The sequence below is a fragment of the Mytilus edulis genome, chromosome 1 (genome assembly GCF_963676685.1).
Source record: "Mytilus edulis chromosome 1, xbMytEdul2.2, whole genome shotgun sequence".
In the NCBI taxonomy this organism is placed as follows: domain Eukaryota; kingdom Metazoa; phylum Mollusca; class Bivalvia; order Mytilida; family Mytilidae; genus Mytilus; species Mytilus edulis.
The window spans coordinates 100,701,924-100,722,257 of record NC_092344.1 but is presented as its reverse complement, the minus strand read 5'-3'; the positions used below and the strand labels follow the sequence as shown (position 1 = coordinate 100,722,257).

General features: G+C 33.4%; 1 protein-coding gene across 3 annotated transcripts in view; it reads left to right on the top strand.

Moving 5' to 3' along the window:
- Positions 1-18,155, top strand: part of LOC139516122 (neurocalcin homolog) — a 46,781-nt gene extending 28,626 nt beyond the window's left edge. For 2 of the 3 annotated variants that reach the window (XM_071305989.1, XM_071306004.1), the window contains exon 3: positions 15,214-18,155. In XM_071305989.1, the coding sequence (XP_071162090.1) occupies positions 15,214-15,411 (198 nt within the window). In that variant the 3' untranslated portion in view covers positions 15,412-18,155. The remainder of the gene's footprint in view (positions 1-15,213) is intronic. The other variant, XR_011662915.1, reaches the window with a different exon arrangement.
- Positions 18,156-20,334: the final 2,179 nt, after the last annotated feature.

Sequence of the window (20,334 nt, the reverse complement as noted above, 5' to 3'; positions counted from 1 at the left end):
CAGCTATGGAAAAATAGTCCATAAACGTTCCGTATAATGATATGCAAATTCATAATTAATCGTAACTTTTTTTATCTTTATATAATAAATATAACAAAATGGATTCCACAAAATTGAAAATAGCATTATTTTACGAGGATTTCTAATATTTTTTTCACTTCCGGGCGCAGTTATACGTATGTTTTGAAGGAGCTCCAAGAAATTGACAAAGTGAATTGAGAAGGAAACGGATAGATATACGTCCTTGCTATCAGGTAAAACAATTTAAATGTACAGAAAAAACACATTTACTGCACACAAATAGTACAGGCTTAAGCATTTTATTGTCTTATACACGACTGTAGTCTAGTGTTTAAACGACGGCGGTGACCTACAAGGTACGGGTCATACTGGGTCAAGTCTAAATATGTAAACATATCCACGTGCTATTAGGTAGAAAGCATCGTAATGCAATATCTGCAATTTTTTCCTCCTTTATACATCGTTTAACCAGATATATTTCTCTTTCAAATACACTTAAACACGGGTTGTATGTACGTATCTTTTCTAGTTTTTTCTTGTCCTTATTAAAGTTCATTTGTTGATGTTTAAATATTTTTGAACGACTGAACACAGGAGTGAATGAATGCAACAATAATATACATGTATACTGAAGACTTGGGCTGTACAATGATAGTGTACGTATATCATACTGATAATTATTCTAGCAGTAATTAGGTTAATTTAGGATGTAATGACAGGAATTCCTGAGCTATGCCTCAGGCTTTCTGAAAAAATATCAATGACAATGTAAACAGGAACAAAACATTGACACGAATGATGCTCTCTTCTATGTTATAGTTATTTAGGTATGTGTGTTGCACAAGTTTCAAAAAAACTTAAGTTATAAAACTTTTTTTCAGGGCACAAACCCACTTTAAAGAGACTTGTCTACTGCCATACCAATCCTATTTTCATGCACCATTTGCAAGCAAGAGACTGAATGGTTTGCAAAAATTAAAAATCAGGACGGTGTCCAATTAAACCAAAAGAACTAAACTGGATGAATATTGTAGGAGAAATCTAGAGGAAAGTTTTGATTTGTGAAATTGGTTTTCCTGAAACGTCATTCATCCTAGCCTGCAGAAAGGAACTATAACTGTCCACCACCAACTGACGAGCTAATGTTGAGCTTCACATATGGAATTACTCAAATACCATCAATGTCTATGTTTTCAGCACAGATTTCACAAGTTATGACACAGCTGTGCTTTTTTTTTTTATACCTGTTAAAGAGTTGTATACTAAATTTTATTTTTTTTATCAATAAATATATCTTGTGTCATTTAAGAACTTGTATTTTGCCAAAAGATGCATACTAGTGAATGAAAGTGGTGCAGTTCATTTTGCTTTGGTATATAGAATTGAATTACAATTGTTCATGTTATTGGAATGCATATAAAAATAAGGAGATGTGGTACAATGTATATATACATGATATTTAGTGAGTTTATCAAGCAAAAGTGAATAAGAAATAGGTATAAGCAGTTACAGGTACTACTGTACAATCTCAAACAATGAGAAAAACTCATACCGTAAAGAGAATTTCATATTTACAAGTAAGTTTTGTTTTTGCTTTGAATAATTTTCTTCTATTGTTTTAATTGCAAATATGGGAAGTGGTTAAAATGCTAATGAGACAGCTGTTATGGCCACAGAGCCTTAATTGAAAACTTCTTTTTCATTCATACCGGTAGATTTTGTCTGGAGTTAGAAACATATCTGCCAACTTTTCAAAATGCACATGGGGGTTTTACGTGAAAGATGGTTCATATAGTCATACAAAACCTTCAAGGGGGCCTTCAAATGGAAGCAGGACAAGTCGCCCCACTGGCTAATTGCCCACTTTTAAAAAAATCGCCACAAACTGATTTATCAAATCGCCCCACATGTGAAATTGGTTAAATCATGTTAAATATTACTCCTGCCAACCCGCCCTACTTATAAAAAACGGTAATATTTAGATTAATATATATATATATAATTAAAAATAAAAACTCGCACCACTTTAATGAAAACTAATCTACACAGAATACAAACAAACCGAAAATTTATTTAATTACTATTATTGATATACTGAAATTATAACTCTAAAAAAAAAATGTATTGTTGAAGAATAACTAAGTTTTGAAGCTTAGTTATTTGCATAACAATTGAAAAGAAACCTGTTAATTGTATCATAATGCAATATAAGGAATTTAACTTATATTCAACGGGATAACATCTTTTTCCATAAGTGGGGAGAGTGGCAAGACCTTTTCAGCTTTTGGTCTTCGGTGCTGTGCGGCTTTGTGCCTTTTTCACTTTCGATCTTTTATATCTGGGTGTTATGTATTCGGGTTTAGTTTTCTGTAATTAGTTAATACTTCAGTTTCTTTATGTTTATCTCTTTCATATTCATTGTATTGTAGTCCTGTAATATGTTGTCATTTCAATGTTATATTTAACTTTGCCATTAAAGTGCGAGGTTTGGCATGCCACAAAACCAGGTTCAACCCACCACTTTTATTCCCTTTAAAAGTGTCCTGTACCAAGTCAGGAAGATGGCCATTGTTATATTATTGTTATATTATTGTTCGTTTCTGAGTGTGTTGCATTTTAACGTTGAGTCGTTTGTGTTTTCTCTTATTTTTGAGATATTGAGATCAGACGTGGCACGGTACTTGTCTATCCCTAATTCATGTATTTGGTTTTCATGTTATATTTGTTATTCTCGTGGTGTTTTGTCTGATGCTTGGTCCGTTTCTGTGTGTGTTACGTTTCGGTGTTATGTCGTTGTTCTCCTCTTATATTTAATGCGTTTCCCTCGGTTTTAGTTTGTTACCCCGATTTTGTTTTTTGTCCCTGGATTTATGAGTTTTGAACAGCGGTATACTACTGTTGCCTTTATTTGGCATTACTAAATTCATCCTGGTTAATAATATATTTATCTAGATTTCACTGATTCCCATTAGGTGGGACCAGTTAGCAGGAGTAATATTAACGGAATTTAACTGGATAACATCTTTTTACATGTGTGGGGCGAGTTGGCATTAGTAAATTCTTCCTGGTTAATAATATATTTATCTAGATATTATCGTTTTCTATAAGTTGGGGCAAGTTGGCAGGAGTAATATTAAGGGATATAACACATTTCACAAGTGGGGCGATTTGGTTATCCAGGTTGGAGCAGTTTTTTTTTTTAAAGTGGGGCGAGTTAGTGAAAAAGTGGGGCTATTTGCTAATGGGGCGATTTGTGATGGATTCCCTTCAAATATATTCTAATGTGGTTTTTGGCTTCTTCGTGCATAAACAAGCTCATTGCCATTGTTGAATTAATTGTTTTCTTTAAAATAGTCGACAAAATTGCTCTTACAAAATTTCCATTTGGGAGCCTCGAGCTCGATGGGGGAAATACTCTGCAAATACTGACAGTTGGCAGGTATGGTCATCAAAAAAGTTGATGTGTTACTATGTACATTTACCATTATGTTACTTGATGTTCTTGCTATACACACAGTACAGAGACTAGTCAATCTTTGTGAACTTCTTTTTATGGGAGTCATAGAATATGCGTATACAATCAATAATTAAAAATAGTCTATCTATATTGAAAAGGAAAAGTTCTTATATGTCTAAAGAAGAGGGACGAAAGACACATAAGGGACAGTCAAACTCATAAATTTAAAGCAAACTGACAAGGCCATGGCTAAAAATGCATTTCATGGCAAGGCACAGAAAATATACTGTAAACAGTAGACTATAGATATAGGTGAACTAGGTACAAAAGAACTCTAAATCTTAAATTCTACAAACCACCTCTGTTCTATGGAAGATAATGATATAACTGGACTAGAAATACACACAACCTGTAATTAACTGCCTTTACAGCGCTTTCGCGCTTTGATTAACTTTGATGCTATCATAGCAATGTCAAAAGCAATATCAGGACGAGTTTGTTTTGCAAGCCACAACAGTTGTCCAACTTTTGATCTAAGAACAGTTTGTTCGACTGATGAAAGCTGAGAATCACTTGGCCTTTTTCTATCAATTGAGACTGTCTTTAACACTTCAACATAATCTGTCTGACTCAATATTATCTTATCATCTGCATGACTTAGACCCAGTCCTAAATATTTGAAGGATTCTGAAGCTTCTTTTCCGACACTGAACTTTTCTCTTATTTTCGATATAATCTCAGTTTCAAACAAATTGGTTCCTGCCCACAAAAAATCATCAACATGAACTGCAAGAACACCAGCCAGACCATTTGAATTATACCAGTAAAATACTGCTGGATCAACTTTAGATTCAGTACCTCCACATTCATTTAGGGTTTTCTTAACCTTTTCATTCCATTTCAAAGAAGCATCTGCAAGACCATACACACATTTCTCTAAAAGCCAGAGTTTTCCATTAGCATTAGCTTCTTTAGGTGGACGAAGATGAACTTTTCTTTGCATTTTCTCCCCTTGCAGAAAAGCAGTTTTAATGTCTATGGAATTGATGGACCATTTCTTTTGCATTATGATTGAAAGAATGAGTCTAAGAGATTGTTTGTCACATGTAGGAGAGTTCTTCTGTATTTCATCCAAACAATCTTCTTCAAAACCTTTTGCAATAAGTCTTGCTTTCCTGTATATTTCATTTTCAGCTTCTTTTATAGTATATACCCATCTAGTGGATACATATGACTGACCATAGTCATCAACTTCTTGATAGACATGATGTCTCTTCCAATTTTCAAGTTCAGCTTTACGAGCATCACAAAAGTCAATCTCATTGAATAATGCTTCTTCTGATTCTTCCTCATCCTCTGTATCCTGATCTGTGTCAGACTTTACAACTTGCAATTCATCAACCGTACTTAAGTCTATTGATAACTTGTTACCTTTAAGCTCTTCAGGTTTCCTATATTCTACATTGTACCAATTCTTTTTACTTGATGATGCTTTACCAGCTCTACTCAGAACAACTCCTTCTCGTGGAGTATCATCACCTGGCATTTTAAAGTTCACTTTCTGGTCCTTTTTTAAAAGTAATGCTTTATTACACTTAGAATTAACACTTCTACTGTGTACTGAAGTTGCTTTCTCATTACTCTGTTCTCTCACTGGAGTATCTTCATGATTATCATTATCAAGCTCAGAGTCACCTCCTGATCGACTTTCCTCATAAGATTCATGCCCTTGATTCACAGGATTATCGCTGTCTATTTCAGAGTCACCTGCCTGACTTCCTAATTCAGATTCATGTCCTTCTACTTCATCGCCACTTTCACCATGTTCATTATCTGACTGATTGTTGACATGAGAGTCTTCCTCGTCATCACTATCATAATAAAGGACTTCATGCTCAGCCTTATTCTTGTTTAAGTTTGAGGTTTTTAGACCTTCTCTCAATGTTACCCTCTTTTCCTGTTGTTTGTTTTTCTTATCTTTTTGTTCATCAATATCTCTTAAAATCCTACATTCGTGCACTCTTACATAAGTTCCTCCATATCTTATAAACACAACAACATTGTCCTGTCCAATAACTGTACCAGGTCCTTTCCATTGATTGTCTCTAAGAAAGTATACTTTATCTCCATTTCTGAATTTCTCACCTGAGGGACGAACCTGCTTTCGAAGAGCACGCCTAATTTTCTCTGAGGATTCTGATGCTACAAATGCTTTCCTTGCCTCATGAAGACCAACTAAGTGTTTTCCCATTGTTTTACTCATTGTTTCTCCTTCAAGAGCTGGAGGTTTATTGACTAGTGTTGACGGCAGGTTAGGATTTCTTCCAAACACAATTTGATAAGGACTGTACCCATACACATTTACAAGACTATTTTTGGCATTCACAGCCCAGCTAATTGCAGTTTCCCAAGATAGATTTGAGCTTTCTCTGATTTTGTTAACTGTTTCAGTTAGAGTTGCATTATGTCGTTCTACAATTCCATTTGACCAGGGACTGTATCCTGCTGTCGTCTTAACTGACATGTTTAGATTTTCAGCCATATCACGAAAAATTTGAGAATTGAATTCCCCACCATTGTCAGTGTATACTCCAACTTCAGGAGCACCATATACACTAACCCATATCTGCATGAATTTGTCAACAACTAACTGTGAGTCTTTTCTCCTGATAATAGCTGCTGCACTCAAACGGCTAAACAAGTCAATTATGTGCAAATAGTAAAAATTATGATCAATCTCATGTAAATCCATAGCAACAATTTGGTTAAAGTCATTTGCATGTGAAAAGCCCACTATTGGCTTTGGTTTTGGACGTTGGTACTTGAAACAGACAATGCACTTTGAGCAAACATCATTCACTATTGCCTTAGTATCTGAGTCAACTGAGCCTGCACTTTTCAATAGAGATAACAACTTTTCAGATGAGGCATGACCAAATTGCTTATGCAGTTTTGATATAATATCCCTCTTTCTTTTCTTAGAGAATCCAGAATCTACCTTCAGGATTTCCTCCTCACTCACTACAGAATCGGTCTGCCCAGTTCTTCTGTCTTTGATGTTAATGCAATAATGACCATTTGAGGTGAAATGAACATCAACTGGTTTTCCAAACATTGTCACTTTATCATTATGGAGATCAAGAACTGTTTGTGCTCTTTTCAAAGAATCTTTGCTTAGTAATAGAGGTATTTCACAGTCAACTACTTCTGTTTCTATGTAACATTTAAAAGACCCAATTGTGGCAGGTAACTTCACGGACTGATAAGAATGTACTGTTTTACCGTCACCAAATTTGAAAGGTGTATTACTTTCCTTGCATTTTATTTCTTCATTAGCAGAGTCGAAAGTGTCTAAAAACTGATGTAACCATTTTGTCCCGCAAACTGTTTTGGTACATGCTGTATCTACAACTGCAGCATTAAATGCCTCGGCTACAAAAATTTCTTGAGGTGTAATGTTTTGTTGAGAAGTTGTAATTAGAGTTATGTTTACAGTTTCAGATGTGTCTGTTTGTTCCTCTGTAAGTTTAACATCATAAGTTTTATGTGGACAATCCCTGAACCAGTGATATTTTGAATCACAACATCTTCAACGAGATATGCTTCCATTTATAGTTGGGTTAAGTCTTGATTGAGTATTTCTTTGATCAAATGATCTATTCATGCGATTGCAAGCACCAAATCTCCTTGAACTACGCCCTCTATCAAAACGATGTTCTCCTACAAATGCAGATTCTTCTTTAACAGTAACTATATCATTATCAATCTGTGATTTTGTTGTCGAGCCTGCAACTTTTGTTGCAGAAAGCTCGACATAGGGATAGTGATCCGGCGGCGGCGGCGGCTACGGCGGCGGCGGCGGCTACGGCAGCGGCGGCGGTGTTAGCTCACTTCTTAAAAGCTATATATTTTAGAAGGTGGAAGACCTGGATGCTTCATATTTTGTATATAGATGCCTCATGTTATGAAGTTTCCGTCAGTCACATGTCCATTGTCCTTGACCTCATTTTCATGGTTCAGTGACCACTTGAAAAAAAGTTCAGATTTTTTGCAATGTTAAATTCTCTCTTACTGTAAGTAATAGGATAACTATATTTAGTATGTGCGTACCTTGCAAGGTCCTCATGCCCTTCAGACAGTTTTCACTTGACCTCAACCTCATTTCATGGATCAGTGAACAAGGTTAAGTTTTGGTGGTCAAGTCCATATCTCAGATACTATAAGCAATAGGTCTAGTATATTCAGTGTATGGAAGGACTGTAAGGTATACATGTCCAACTGGCAGGTGTCATCTGACCTTGACCTCATTTTCATGGTTCAGTGGTTATAGTTAAGTTTTTGTGTTTCGGTCTGTTTTACTCATACTTTATGCAATAGGTCTACTATATTTGTTGTATGGAATGATTGTAAGGTGTACATGTCTAGTGGGCAGATGTCATCTGACCTTGACCTCATTTTCATGGTTCAGTGGTTATAGTTAAGTTTTTGTGTTTTGGTCTGTTTTTCATACTTTATGCAATAGGTTTACTATATTTGTTGTATGGAATGATTGTAAGGTGTACATGTCTAGCGGGCAGACGTCATCTGACCTTGACCTCATTTTCATGGTTCAGTGGTCAAAGTTAAGTTTTTGAGTTATGGTCTTTTTATCTAATACTATATGTCATAGGTCAACTATATTTTGTGTATGGAAATATTTTATGATCTATATGTCAGTCGTGCAGGTTTTATTTGACCTTGACCTGGTTTTCAAGGTTCATTGCTCAGTGTTAAGTTTTTGTGTTTTGGTCTATTTTCTTAAATTATAAGCAATAGGTCAACTATATTTGTTGTATGGAAGCATTGTTAGCTGTACATGTCTGCCTGGCATATGGTTCAACTGACCTTGACCTCTTTTTCATGGTTCATGTTAAGTCTATGTGACAGTCGTAATAAAGCTTTAGATTTAGGAGTATCAACATAATATCAATGATTAGTAAAGAAGGCGAGACATTTCTGTGTGTGCACTCTTGTTACAAATATCCTATTAAGGGCTGCCTTCATGGTTTCAAACTTCAAATCAGAACATGCAGTTAAAGCTAAATGTCGATCACTTTCACCAAGTCCTGCATTATCTAAGAGTTTAAATGCTAATATTGCATCAGGAAGTGGCATGTCATATTTTTATACGACCGCAAAATTTGAAAAAATTTTCGTCGTATATTGCTATCACGTTGGCGTCGTCGTCGTCGTCGTCCGGCGTCCGAATACTTTTAGTTTTCGCACTCTAACTTTAGTAAAAATGAATGGAAATCTATGAAATTTTAACACAAGGTTAATGACCACAAAAGGAAGGTTGGTATTGATTATGGGAGTTTTGGTCCCAACATTTTAGGAATTAGGGGCCAAAAAGGGCCCAAATAAGCATTTTCTTGGTTTTCACACTATAACTTTAGTTTAAGTTAATAGAAATCTATGAAATTTTGACACAAGGTTTATGACCACAAAAGAAAGGTTGGGATTGATTTTGGGAGTTTTGGTTCCAACAGTTTAGGAATTAGGGGCCAAAAAAGGGCCCAAATAAGCATTATTCTAGGTTTTCGCACAATAACTTTAGTTTAAGTAAATAGAAATCAATGAAATTTAAACACAATGTTTATGACCACAAAAAGAAGGTTGGTATTGATTTTGGGAGTTTTGGTCCTAACAGTTTAGGAATAAGGGGCCCAAAGGGTCCAAAATTGAACTTTGTGTGATTTCATCAAAAATTGAATAATTGGGGTTCTTTGATATGCCGAATCTAACTATGTATGTAGATTCTTAACTTTTGGTCCCGTTTTCAAATTGGTCTACATTAAGGTCCAAAGGGTCCAAAATTAAACTTAGTTTGATTTTAACAAAAATTGAATCCTTGGGGTTCTTTGATATGCTGAATTTAAAAATGTACTTAGATTTTTAATTATTGGCCTAGTTTTCAAGTTGGTCCAAATGGGGGTCTAAAATTAAACTTTGTTTGATTTCATCAAAAATTGAATAAATGGGTTCTTTGATATGCAAAATCTAACTGTGTATGTAGATTCTTAATTTTTGGTCCAGTTTTCAAATTGGTCTACATTAAGGTCCAAAGGGTCCAAAATTAAACTAAGTTTGATTTTAACAAAAATTAAATTCTTGGGCTTATTTGATATGCTTTATCTAAATATGTACTTTGATTTTTGATTATGGGCCCAGTTTTCAAGTTGGTCCAAATCAGGATTCCATATGAAATATTGTGCAATAGCAAGAAATTTTCAATTGCACAGTATTGCACAATAGCAAGAAATATCTAATTGCACAATATTGTGTAATAGCAATTAATTTTCAATTGGAGTTATCTTTCTTTGTATAGAATAGTAGTTGATAATATATGTTGGAAATTTGCCAGACATGACTATGATGTCATTTTCTATTTTTATTTGCCAATAACTTTATGTAAATGACTTCATTGGAAATTTGCCAATATAAAATGTTGCTGATGAAGCTTTTTTTCCTTATCTTATCTAAAATGTTTTTAGATAATGTATGTTGGACATTTGCCAGACATGACTATGATGTCATTTTCTATTTTTATTTGCCAATAACTTTATGTAAATAACTTCATTGGAAATTTGCCAACATAAAATGTTGCTGATGAAGTTTTTTTTATTGTTTTATACAATAAACAATGTATATTCACTTTTACTACCAACCAATCTTTACCATTCAGTGATAACAAGCACTTTATTTTACATTTTAATATTTTATGATGTATTTAAAAGAGTAGTTATTGTTGCAAACTCCATTAGAAATTTGAATTGATATCAGTTTTGGAAAAAGGGAAACGGGGATGTGAAAAAAAGGGGGGGGGGGTTAAATTTTTCTCATTTCAGATTTCATAAATAAAAAGAAAATTTCTTCAAACATTTTTTTGAGAGGATTAATATTCAACAGCATAGTGAATTGCTCAAAGGCAAAAAAAAACTTTTAAGTTCATTAGACCACATTCGTTCTGTGTCAGAAACCTATGCTGTGTCATGATCAACTATTTAATTTTAGATTTAAAAAGTTTGAAGAAGAAATCTTTAATTGATTTGTAAAATCTTGACATTTGTTTTGTGTAAAAAAAAAACATGTAATGTCAAAAATTTGATCACAATCCAAATTCAGAGCTGTATCACGCTTGAATGTTTTGTCCATACTTGCCCCAACTGTTCAGGGTTCGACTTCTGCGGTCGTATAAAGCTGCGCCCTGCGGAGCACCTGGTTTGCATTTGTTATACATCTGTTCAAACTCAATTATATAGTCACACATTTTAATCGATGATTCCCTGTGATACTTATCAAAAGCTGTATATGCTGCATAAGCTTGATCTGTCTTGTCCTTTTCAAACAATTTATCTAATTCTATTATCAATTTGTCAACTCCTTCATCAACATTCAAATCCTCTGGTGTTATTTCTAACGCTACTTCTCTTGGCTTCCCTTGTAACGACAGCGCAAGTGCTAGGCCTCTCTTCTTTATGTCCAATTCTGTAACCAATTGCCACATCTTCACTTCATTCTTCCATTGCTGATATGACTTCTCCTTTGTCAAGCTTGGTGGGTTCTTATAACTCAGAGCCGTCGCCATCTCGCCGGATGTTGTGAGCTCTGCTACCACTGTTAACTGGCTATAAATGACTGAAGTGTTCTATGTACAACTTTAATCTAAACCCACCAAGTCACTGTAAATACAAAGATACGTACAAATAGAACTAAAGACTATATAGACTAAACTATGACAAATGTATGATATCTAAACTACTAAACTAAATAGTTAACACCCGTCTCCCAAAAAATATGTGAGGGAGGATTGTTATCTTATTTTATTTTTAGAAATGTGGTAAAATGAAGAATTTATTCTTTGTTTTTTTTATCAGGATTGACCTTCGACTTAGTACTGAAGTTTAATACCAAGTTGTTTTGCTCTGACCTTTATGGGCTATAACCATATGAAAACACGAGTTAATATAATTTAAGAATGAATTGTAGATCTTTTTGTAAGGTCTTTATGTCGGTCAGAATCAACCCCATTTCATGGATCAGTGATTAAGGTTAAGTTAATGTGGTTAAGTCATACATGTATCTCACATACTTTTAACAGTTGGTCAACTTTATTTGGTGTATGGAATGATAGAAAGATGTACTCTGATGTCCATCTGACAGGTTTCATCTGACATGACCTCATTTTCATTGTTTAATGTGTTTTTGAGTTCAAGTCTGTTTGTCAGTTACCATAAACAATTATGGTCAAGCATATTTTGTTATGGAATTATTGTAAGATATACAAGTTTATTTACTGTTAGCCTGAAAGCTTTAAGGGTTGTCTATTATTGTATAAACCTTGTCTTTATTTTCATGATTTATTGATAAATGCAAAGTTTTTATACGACCGCAAATTTTGAAAAAATTTTCGTCGTATATTGCTATCACGTTGGCGTCTGCGTCGTCGTCGTCGTCGTCCGGCGTCCGAATACTTTTAGTTTTCGCACTCTAACTTTAGTAAAAGTGAATGGAAATCTATGAAATTTTAACACAAGGTTTATGACCACAAAAGGAAGGTTGGTATTGATTTTGGGAGTTTTGGTCTCAACATTTTAGGAATTAGGGGCCAAAAAGGGCCCAAATAAGCATTTTCTTGGTTTTCGCACTATAACTTTAGTTTAAGTTAATAGAAATCTATGAAATTTTGACACAAGGTTTATGACCACAAAAGAACGGTTGGGATTGAGTTTTGGTCTCAACAGTTTAGGAATTAGGGGCCAAAAAAGGGCCCAAATAAGCATTATTCTTGGTTTTCGCACAATAACATTAGTTTAAGTAAATAGAAATCAATGAAATTTAAACACAATGTTAATGACTACAAAAGGAAGGTTGGTATTGATTTTGGGAGTTTAGGTCCCAACAGTTTAGGAATTAGGGGCCAAATAGGGACCCAAATAAGCATTTTTCTTGGTTTTCGCACCATAACGTTAGTATAAGTAAATAGAAATCTATGAAATTTAAACACAAGGTTTATGACCATAAAAGGAAGGTTGGTATTGATTTTGGGAGTTTTGGTCCCAACAGAATAAGGGGCCCAAAGGGTCCAAAATTAAACTTTGTTTGATTTCATCAAAATTGAATAATTGGGGTTCTTTGATATGCCGAATCTAACTGTCATGACTGTGTATGTAGATTCTTAACTTTTGGTCCCGTTTTCAAATTGGTCTACATTAAGGTCCAAAGGGTCCAAAATTAAACTTAGTTTGATTTTGACAAAAAATGAATCAGTTAGGTTCTTTGATATGCTGAATCTAAAAATGTACTTAGATTCTTGATTATTGGCCCAGTTTTCAAGTTGGTCCAAATCGGGGTCCAAAATTAAACTTTGTTTGATTTCATCAAAAATTGAATAAATGGGGTTCTTTGATATTTTCAAGTTGGTCCAAATCAGGATCTAAAATTATTATATTAAGTATTGTGCAATAGCAAGTCTTTTCAATTGCACAGTATTGCGCAATGGCAAGAAATATCTAATTGCACAATATTGTGAAATAGCAATTTTTTTTTTAATTAGAGTTATCTTTCTTTGTCCAGAATAGTAAGCAAGAAATATCTAATTGCAAAATATTGTGCAATAGCAAGATTTTTTTTTAATTGGAGTTATCTTTCTTTGTCCAGAATCAACTTAAATCTTTGTTATATACAATATACAATGTATATTCACTTTTTACTACCAACTGATAAATTAAAATAATCTTTACCATTCAGTGATAACAAGCAGTTTTTTTACATCTTAATATTTTATGATGTATTTAAATGAATAGTTATTGTTGCAAACTCCATTAGAAATTTTAATTGAGATTAGTTTTGGAATAAGGGAAAGGGGGATGTGATTAAAAAACTTGGGTTCAATTTTTCTCATTTGAAATTTCATAAATAAAAAAGAAAATTTCTTCAAACATTTTTTTGAGAGGATTAATATTCAACAGCATAGTGAATTGCTCTAAGAGAAACAAAAATTTTAAGTTCATTAGAACACATTCATTCTGTGTCAGAAACCTATGCTGTGTCAACTATTTAATCACAATCCAAATTTAGAGCTGAATCCAGCTTGAATGTTGTGTCCATACTTGCCCTAACCGTTCAGGGTTCAACCTCTGCGGTCGTATAAAGCTACGCCCTGCGGAGCATCTGGTTGTGTTTTAGTCTGTTTACCATAAATAACAGGTCAAGCATGTTTGGTTATGGAATGAATTTAAGGTGAACAAGTTAGCTTGGAAGGGTTGTCTGACCTTGAACTCATTTCAAAGGCATATTTGGTTAATGAATGATTGTGAGGTGTACAAGTTGACCTCTGCTCACAGCACTTCTGGTTATCTTTATAAGTTGACATTCCATGTCCAATTCAACCCAAATGTTCCATAAATTTATATAGCAATGCTTGATATAAATCCCTTTCTTGTTTGATCTGTTAAAAAGCTTTGCTGTTCAAGACTTATTTCTGAGTTTTCATTGCTCAGTTTAATAATTTATTCCTATCTAAAAACTGATTAATTGGTTTTCGTGGGGATCATTTTTTTTGTGGATTCCAGAAAACTTTTGTAGACATGTGATTTCAGGGTTTGCCAAAGTTTGCATATAATTAACCTGAAAGAAAATTTGTAATTTGTTGAAAATTAAAAAAAAAATGTTCACTTGTACCCACAAAAACCACAAAAACTAGTATCCAATGTAACAATGAATCCTTAATATTGGCAAATATGTGCATTTTGAGCCCTGTTTGGTTTACAGTCTGCACCATTAGACTAGCAAAATTTTATTCAGCCTATAAAGTTTTTGCAAAATATTTTTTAAACACATAAGAAAAATGTTGGAGTATTGATCTTTGGAATAGTAATTGGAAACAATTTCAGTACAGGCTGTAATTTGCATTTGATATGCAAAATTTCTATGAATGCCAGGTAAATAGATATTTACTTCTAAGCCCAGGTATATGATTAAATGGAATATCTTTATAACAAATAGAAATTTATGTGGACAAATACGAGCAGATCTTGGTAACTTTTAAACAGGTCAATTTGGATGATGTAAACTTGAAGTCTACACTATTTTGTCATGGTTTACATGTTCTAAAAAACATTCTTCTTTAAATAGATTTGTACTAGAAACTAAATGGAAAGTGTCAATTTTGAACATATTTAACTCACAACTCGGTTTTTAATCTGTTTATTGTAAATAATTGGCACAGTAATGAACTGGAAAAAAGCCCATGTAGGACCTCTTAAGATATGATAATGACTTAAAAAGAAATCCCATGTGGGACCCTCCAGATTTTGGATAAAGAACAATCTACTTTGCATCCATGTTTAGTTTTAGGTGCTAATTTAATTGGTCAGCACATTTTCCATTTAAACTAAATCCATTTACATTGTTTCCCTAAATGGTAAATATGAGAATGTGGTTTATTTGAGTATTATATATCGGGAACATCTGTATAACAGGACATTAGGTATCTTCTGTCTATAAAGGAAAGCATTTACAATAATGGAAAATAATGGACAATAAATAGTCAACAATTTGTATTGTGTAGGAGGTGTTAATTGTCTATATGTAGGTTTTGGTACTGGATTAAGATAGATGTACAGCTAACCATATAACTTAGTTATATATTAAAGTACTTCGTAGAATAATTGATTTTACTGAATCTTTTTCAGGCAATTTACAAGATGGTTGGGACTGTGATGAAAATGCCAGAAGACGAATCGACACCTGAAAAACGAACAGACAAAATATTCCGTCAAATGGATAAAAATGCAGACGGACAATTATCCCTGGCGGAATTTATTGAAGGGGCAAAAAGTGATCCTTCAATTGTGCGACTTTTGCAGTGCGATCCTAATTCCCAAGGTTGACTTTGACAACAAGTTTTTTTGATTTTTTACACTTATTTTTTTTATCAGAAGGACGACAATGAGAACTATTTAAATCTTTATATGTTGAACAAATTTATTCATTGAGAGATTGTGATGTACATTTTCCTTTCTTATTGTTAAATTAATTCCTTCAACAGTCATGTGAATAACAGGATTGTCAAATCTATTAATCTTTTTATATTTGTGTTTTCTTCTTATTGTTATTCATCTACTCAGACTAGCATAGGTCCTTCATTGGTTCATAGTGCCCCAGCTGGATTGGGCTCTGCATTTTATAACAAATGTGAAAAATAGAAAATATTGTTTGTCCACACTTTGTATCTACAATTCCTCATTAAAACACTTGATGGATATCTTTCTGTCAAAATATTTTCATTACCCAGTTGCATTTACATTTTCTCTTTTATTATTTTATTTATATGATTCATGTTTTTTTTATTGCCAAATATGGACTTTGACTATAACTTTCAACACAGGGAGAATGGTAGGGGATGGTCTGTGCCATTGTAAACTCATATCCTTTTGCAGAGGGACATTTTAACTCTCTAATTCTTAGCTATAGGATGCTCTTTCAATATCAAAAGTTTGTTTTATGCCTATTCAAATTGACTGTACTATTGTGACAATAAGTCCCTGACTAAGGTTTATTAATCATTCAAAAGAGAAATGCAATGGTCTGTTTAACAGATTGATCAAAGCCAAACATGAAATTTGTTATGGCAAACAACCACTATACAGGCTCCTAGTTTTGAACAGGCACATAATGAATGGCTGGGTAATTTTTACCTGTTTATAAAACACTCAAACCTCCATCTAACCTAGGACAGTTATGTAACAGTATAACAATAGAACAAACTATAAAAATGACTTGAAAAGGAACTAGAATAGTTAGATCTGTATTAGACACACAAAAACATCTACAAAATGACAAGACACAAAGTTCTGGCCTTAGAGCATGCAGTTACTACAACCTAGTTGAAAGCCCAATTTCAACCAATCAATTGACAATGTTAATGTTTGATATTTTTTTCATATGTCAACGTAGGTTTTGGGGCAATAAACAATTTCAGGCCTGCAGAACATAATTTAAAAATGTGCGTTTTTTTTTATCATTGCAAATATTCTGCACAATGATTAGGCCTTAAAAGACAATCTCTGTTTGGATTTTCACAATTTTAAGGTTTTTCATTGGAAAGTTTAAAGTCCAACAATTTCAGAAGCAGTTTTAACTCCAGTTTGCTTTGAATGGTAACAATATTTGTCTATCTGTTAGTGAGTCTGTTGTTATACTTTGTGAACACTGCTTTTCTGAGAGGGTTTGTCTTAAAGCTTTATACTTGATAGGAACGTTTATCATCTTACGTTGTTCACTATTCCCTATCACAATTTTTTAATTTGACAATTCTTGTACAAGACTTTGACCATTATTGACCTTTTTAATGATACCTTGAGACCATATGTATAAAAGCTGTCATTCATTGTAAGATACTCCATTATGTGTAGTTGACCATACTATATGGCCATTCTGATTTACAAGTTTTTTTGAGAGAAATGAGACTTTGACCAATTTATGGCCTATTGTAAATTAATTGTATCCTTGAATACTGAGAGCATTTGTCTTTGAAAACTTTCATACACGGTCAAACTTTTTTTCTGTTGTGTAGATGGTTACAGTAGCACACTTATTTGTTTAAATTTTATTGGCACTTTTTTACACCAAGATGGTACTATGAAATAAAAATAGTGTTTGAATTGTGATGATACAGTGTTGGAATTATTTTTTATTTGAAATCTTATCTATTTAAAAAAAAATCTGCAATTAAATTTGTAGTTTGCAAAACGTAGAAAATATATTCATTGTCAGAAGTCATTAAAAATGGTCTTTTCTATGGAGTGCAAAAATTTGAAGCTTCCATAACAACTTCATTTCAGTTTGTCTTCTTATGTCACATGAACATATACTTTATTTGCTCTAATAAAATGCTGACATTTCTAGTACCCCATTTTTTTGTATTCTGTTTATTCTTCAAGAAATGAAATATTGGATGAAAAATGCATTGCAAATAGTTGTGCTCTAGTAACTAGATGACCATTCCTATACTACCATAAGAGTTTGATAAAATTTTATGAGTAATGGAACTTTGACCATATTTTATTTAGCCTAACAGAATAGACCATTTGCATATTATTTCTCTGAGACTGTTTCCCTGAAAGACTTCATAGTAAATGAGATTGTTTGTCATCATGTGATGTTGACCACAATTTGCCAACATTTTGATTTAAAAAATATATGAGGTAGTTATTTGACTTTTCCTATTTTTGGCTTATTTAAGTAGTATTGTAAGATAGTGAGACACTTTGAGACCATCCTTACCCTGCAATTATCAGAGAATTTTGTTGCCCCAAAGTTTAATTTAACAAAAAAATCTAATATGATGCCAAAATTTAAACAATGGTTGCTAAATTATAACAATGATCATATTTCTAGGTAACAATAAGGGCATAATTACCAAATGTAAAATGTGTGAACTTGTTGGTTTGCTGTCTACTCTTTAGAATATTATATATGATGTATTATGAGCTGCAGGCAACATTTATCTGTGGTAAAGCAATCTTGTTTTTATAAAATTTGTACATATGTAGGTAAACTATCCTTTTGATTTATTTGAATTTGTCATTCCAGAGATTATGAAACTTCATTTATTAAAAAATTATAATTATTAGCATGTCTCTTCAAATCTGCAAAGTGAAACAATTCCCTCTGAGGAAACAATATTTGTATTAGAATCTATTTCACATTGTTATCATAATATTTTGTCATATTTTGCAAGTGAATTTAAATGCTTAGAATTTACAAACAGTACTCTCTAAGTGAATGAATCAGCTAAATTAACATATCTTTTGGCTCAGACATTTTATATTGTGTAAACACACAATGTTTTATTAATAAATGGTAATTTTTTCATCAAAAACTTATAATGATAAAATAATGACAGAGAATGGGAAAAATTGTTTTCAGAGTGTGAATTTCATGTCTGATGACAGGTATAATGATGGAGAAAACCCATGTATTTGGAGGTTCCCATCAATATCAAAGTAATTGTTAGCTTTACTTAAGATTGATAAAGTTTTCTCTGTAGACCTGTATGTAATTTTTGGGTAAAGATTGCATGAAATGCCACCAAAACTCCTATGGTACCGCTTACCTTTCAGGGGTTAAAAAATCCACTAGCCCGACGCCCGGGACTAGAGGATGTACGCAAGGAGCAATCAAAATGTGTAACCCAATATGCCCGACGGACTTGTAACAAAAAATTCTGGACGTTTCCAAAATAGAAAGTGGAAAATCCCTTCATCACTTTTTTATCTTAGCCAATCAGATTCAATTACTTCATTCGGGATTCCAAAAATTTGAACTGGTTTGTACAGGTCTTGTTGTACATATTTTTAAAATAGAACAAATAACTCAATCGTCTCAACTCGGCCGATTCCGTACCCTCATCTAACGGAATAGAAGGAAAGTAGCGGATTCTACCGAGGATTGCCGAATGCAAATAACTCTAGGTGGCCCGGTATCATATATTGATCGCAATTCTAAATATTGATTTCTCATACCTTGGCCTGGGGTATTGGTACACGGGCACCCCTGAAACTTCGTCAGTTTCAAAACAAAAAACGGTAGATGAGGGGGGTAACGAGGCTGAAAATTCATCCACAAAAATGACAAATACGACCGGGATGAGCAGGGGGAAAAAAATATTTTGTCCAGGACAGAATGATTCCCCTAGGCAAAGTCGGCTGTTGCTGATGGAACGATGCTATGTGAATATTGGCCTTATTTCCCAAAGCACGCCAATAAAAAGTCTACTTTGTATGTGGGAACAAAGTTCTAAGTTAGGTTAACATGGTTAAGCACCAACAGAATAAATAGCTGATCAACAAAAAATATTAAATACAGTGTTTAATGCTGCCTTCAAAACAAGGGATCTACACCCACTTTGTATTATGCAGCTAACTCTAATTTTTAAGGCATACTCGGGCTAGCAGGTCAGTTTTGATGGACTAGTAGTTCTCCTAACAGGGCTAGTAAAATCCGGCTGCTAATAAGTCCTGGGCTAGTTAGCTGCAACAAAAATTTTTAACCCCTGCCTTTACCAAGTTTAATCACTAATTGATATACACAAAATATAGAGCATTAATAGCATTCTTTCCATCCTATACATGAACCTGTCCAGAATTTTATCAATGAAATATATGATCAGATATTCAAGTTACAAAATGATGTTATACTTTCTCTATTACAAGTACATGACTTGTGCAAGGTGCACGAATCTGTTCTAAATATATCAATTATGTCGTTGTTAAAGTAATCTTTACAATTGGAGTTATCTTCCTTTGTCAATAATTGTAGTTGAATCAACCACTACCAATGCTGCTTAATTTTACTTTTACCACTGATAAATCAAAGCAGTCTTTTAATACGCTTTAGTCCTTATAAACACTTCGATTACATTATGGTACCTGGTAATGATTATGATGTTTTTACCATTCATCCCACGTCAGTAGGCATAAATGACGTAATTGAACAATGACGGCTTTACATATGCATTGTGACATCAGAAATGTACAAAAAAATTCACAAATGTCAAAGTCGTCTACTAGTATATTATGGAACCATATCAACTATTACAATAAGATTATAACACAGTCATATAATAGTTGTTACTATTGTAGCAGAACCTTATCGAATTTTACTATAAGATAATAACAGTCATATAATAGTTGTTACTAGTGGAACAGAACCTTATCGACTATAACTATAAGTTGATTACACAGTCGTATAATAGTTGTTACTATTGTAGCAGAACCTTATCAACTATTACTATAAGTTGATAACACAGT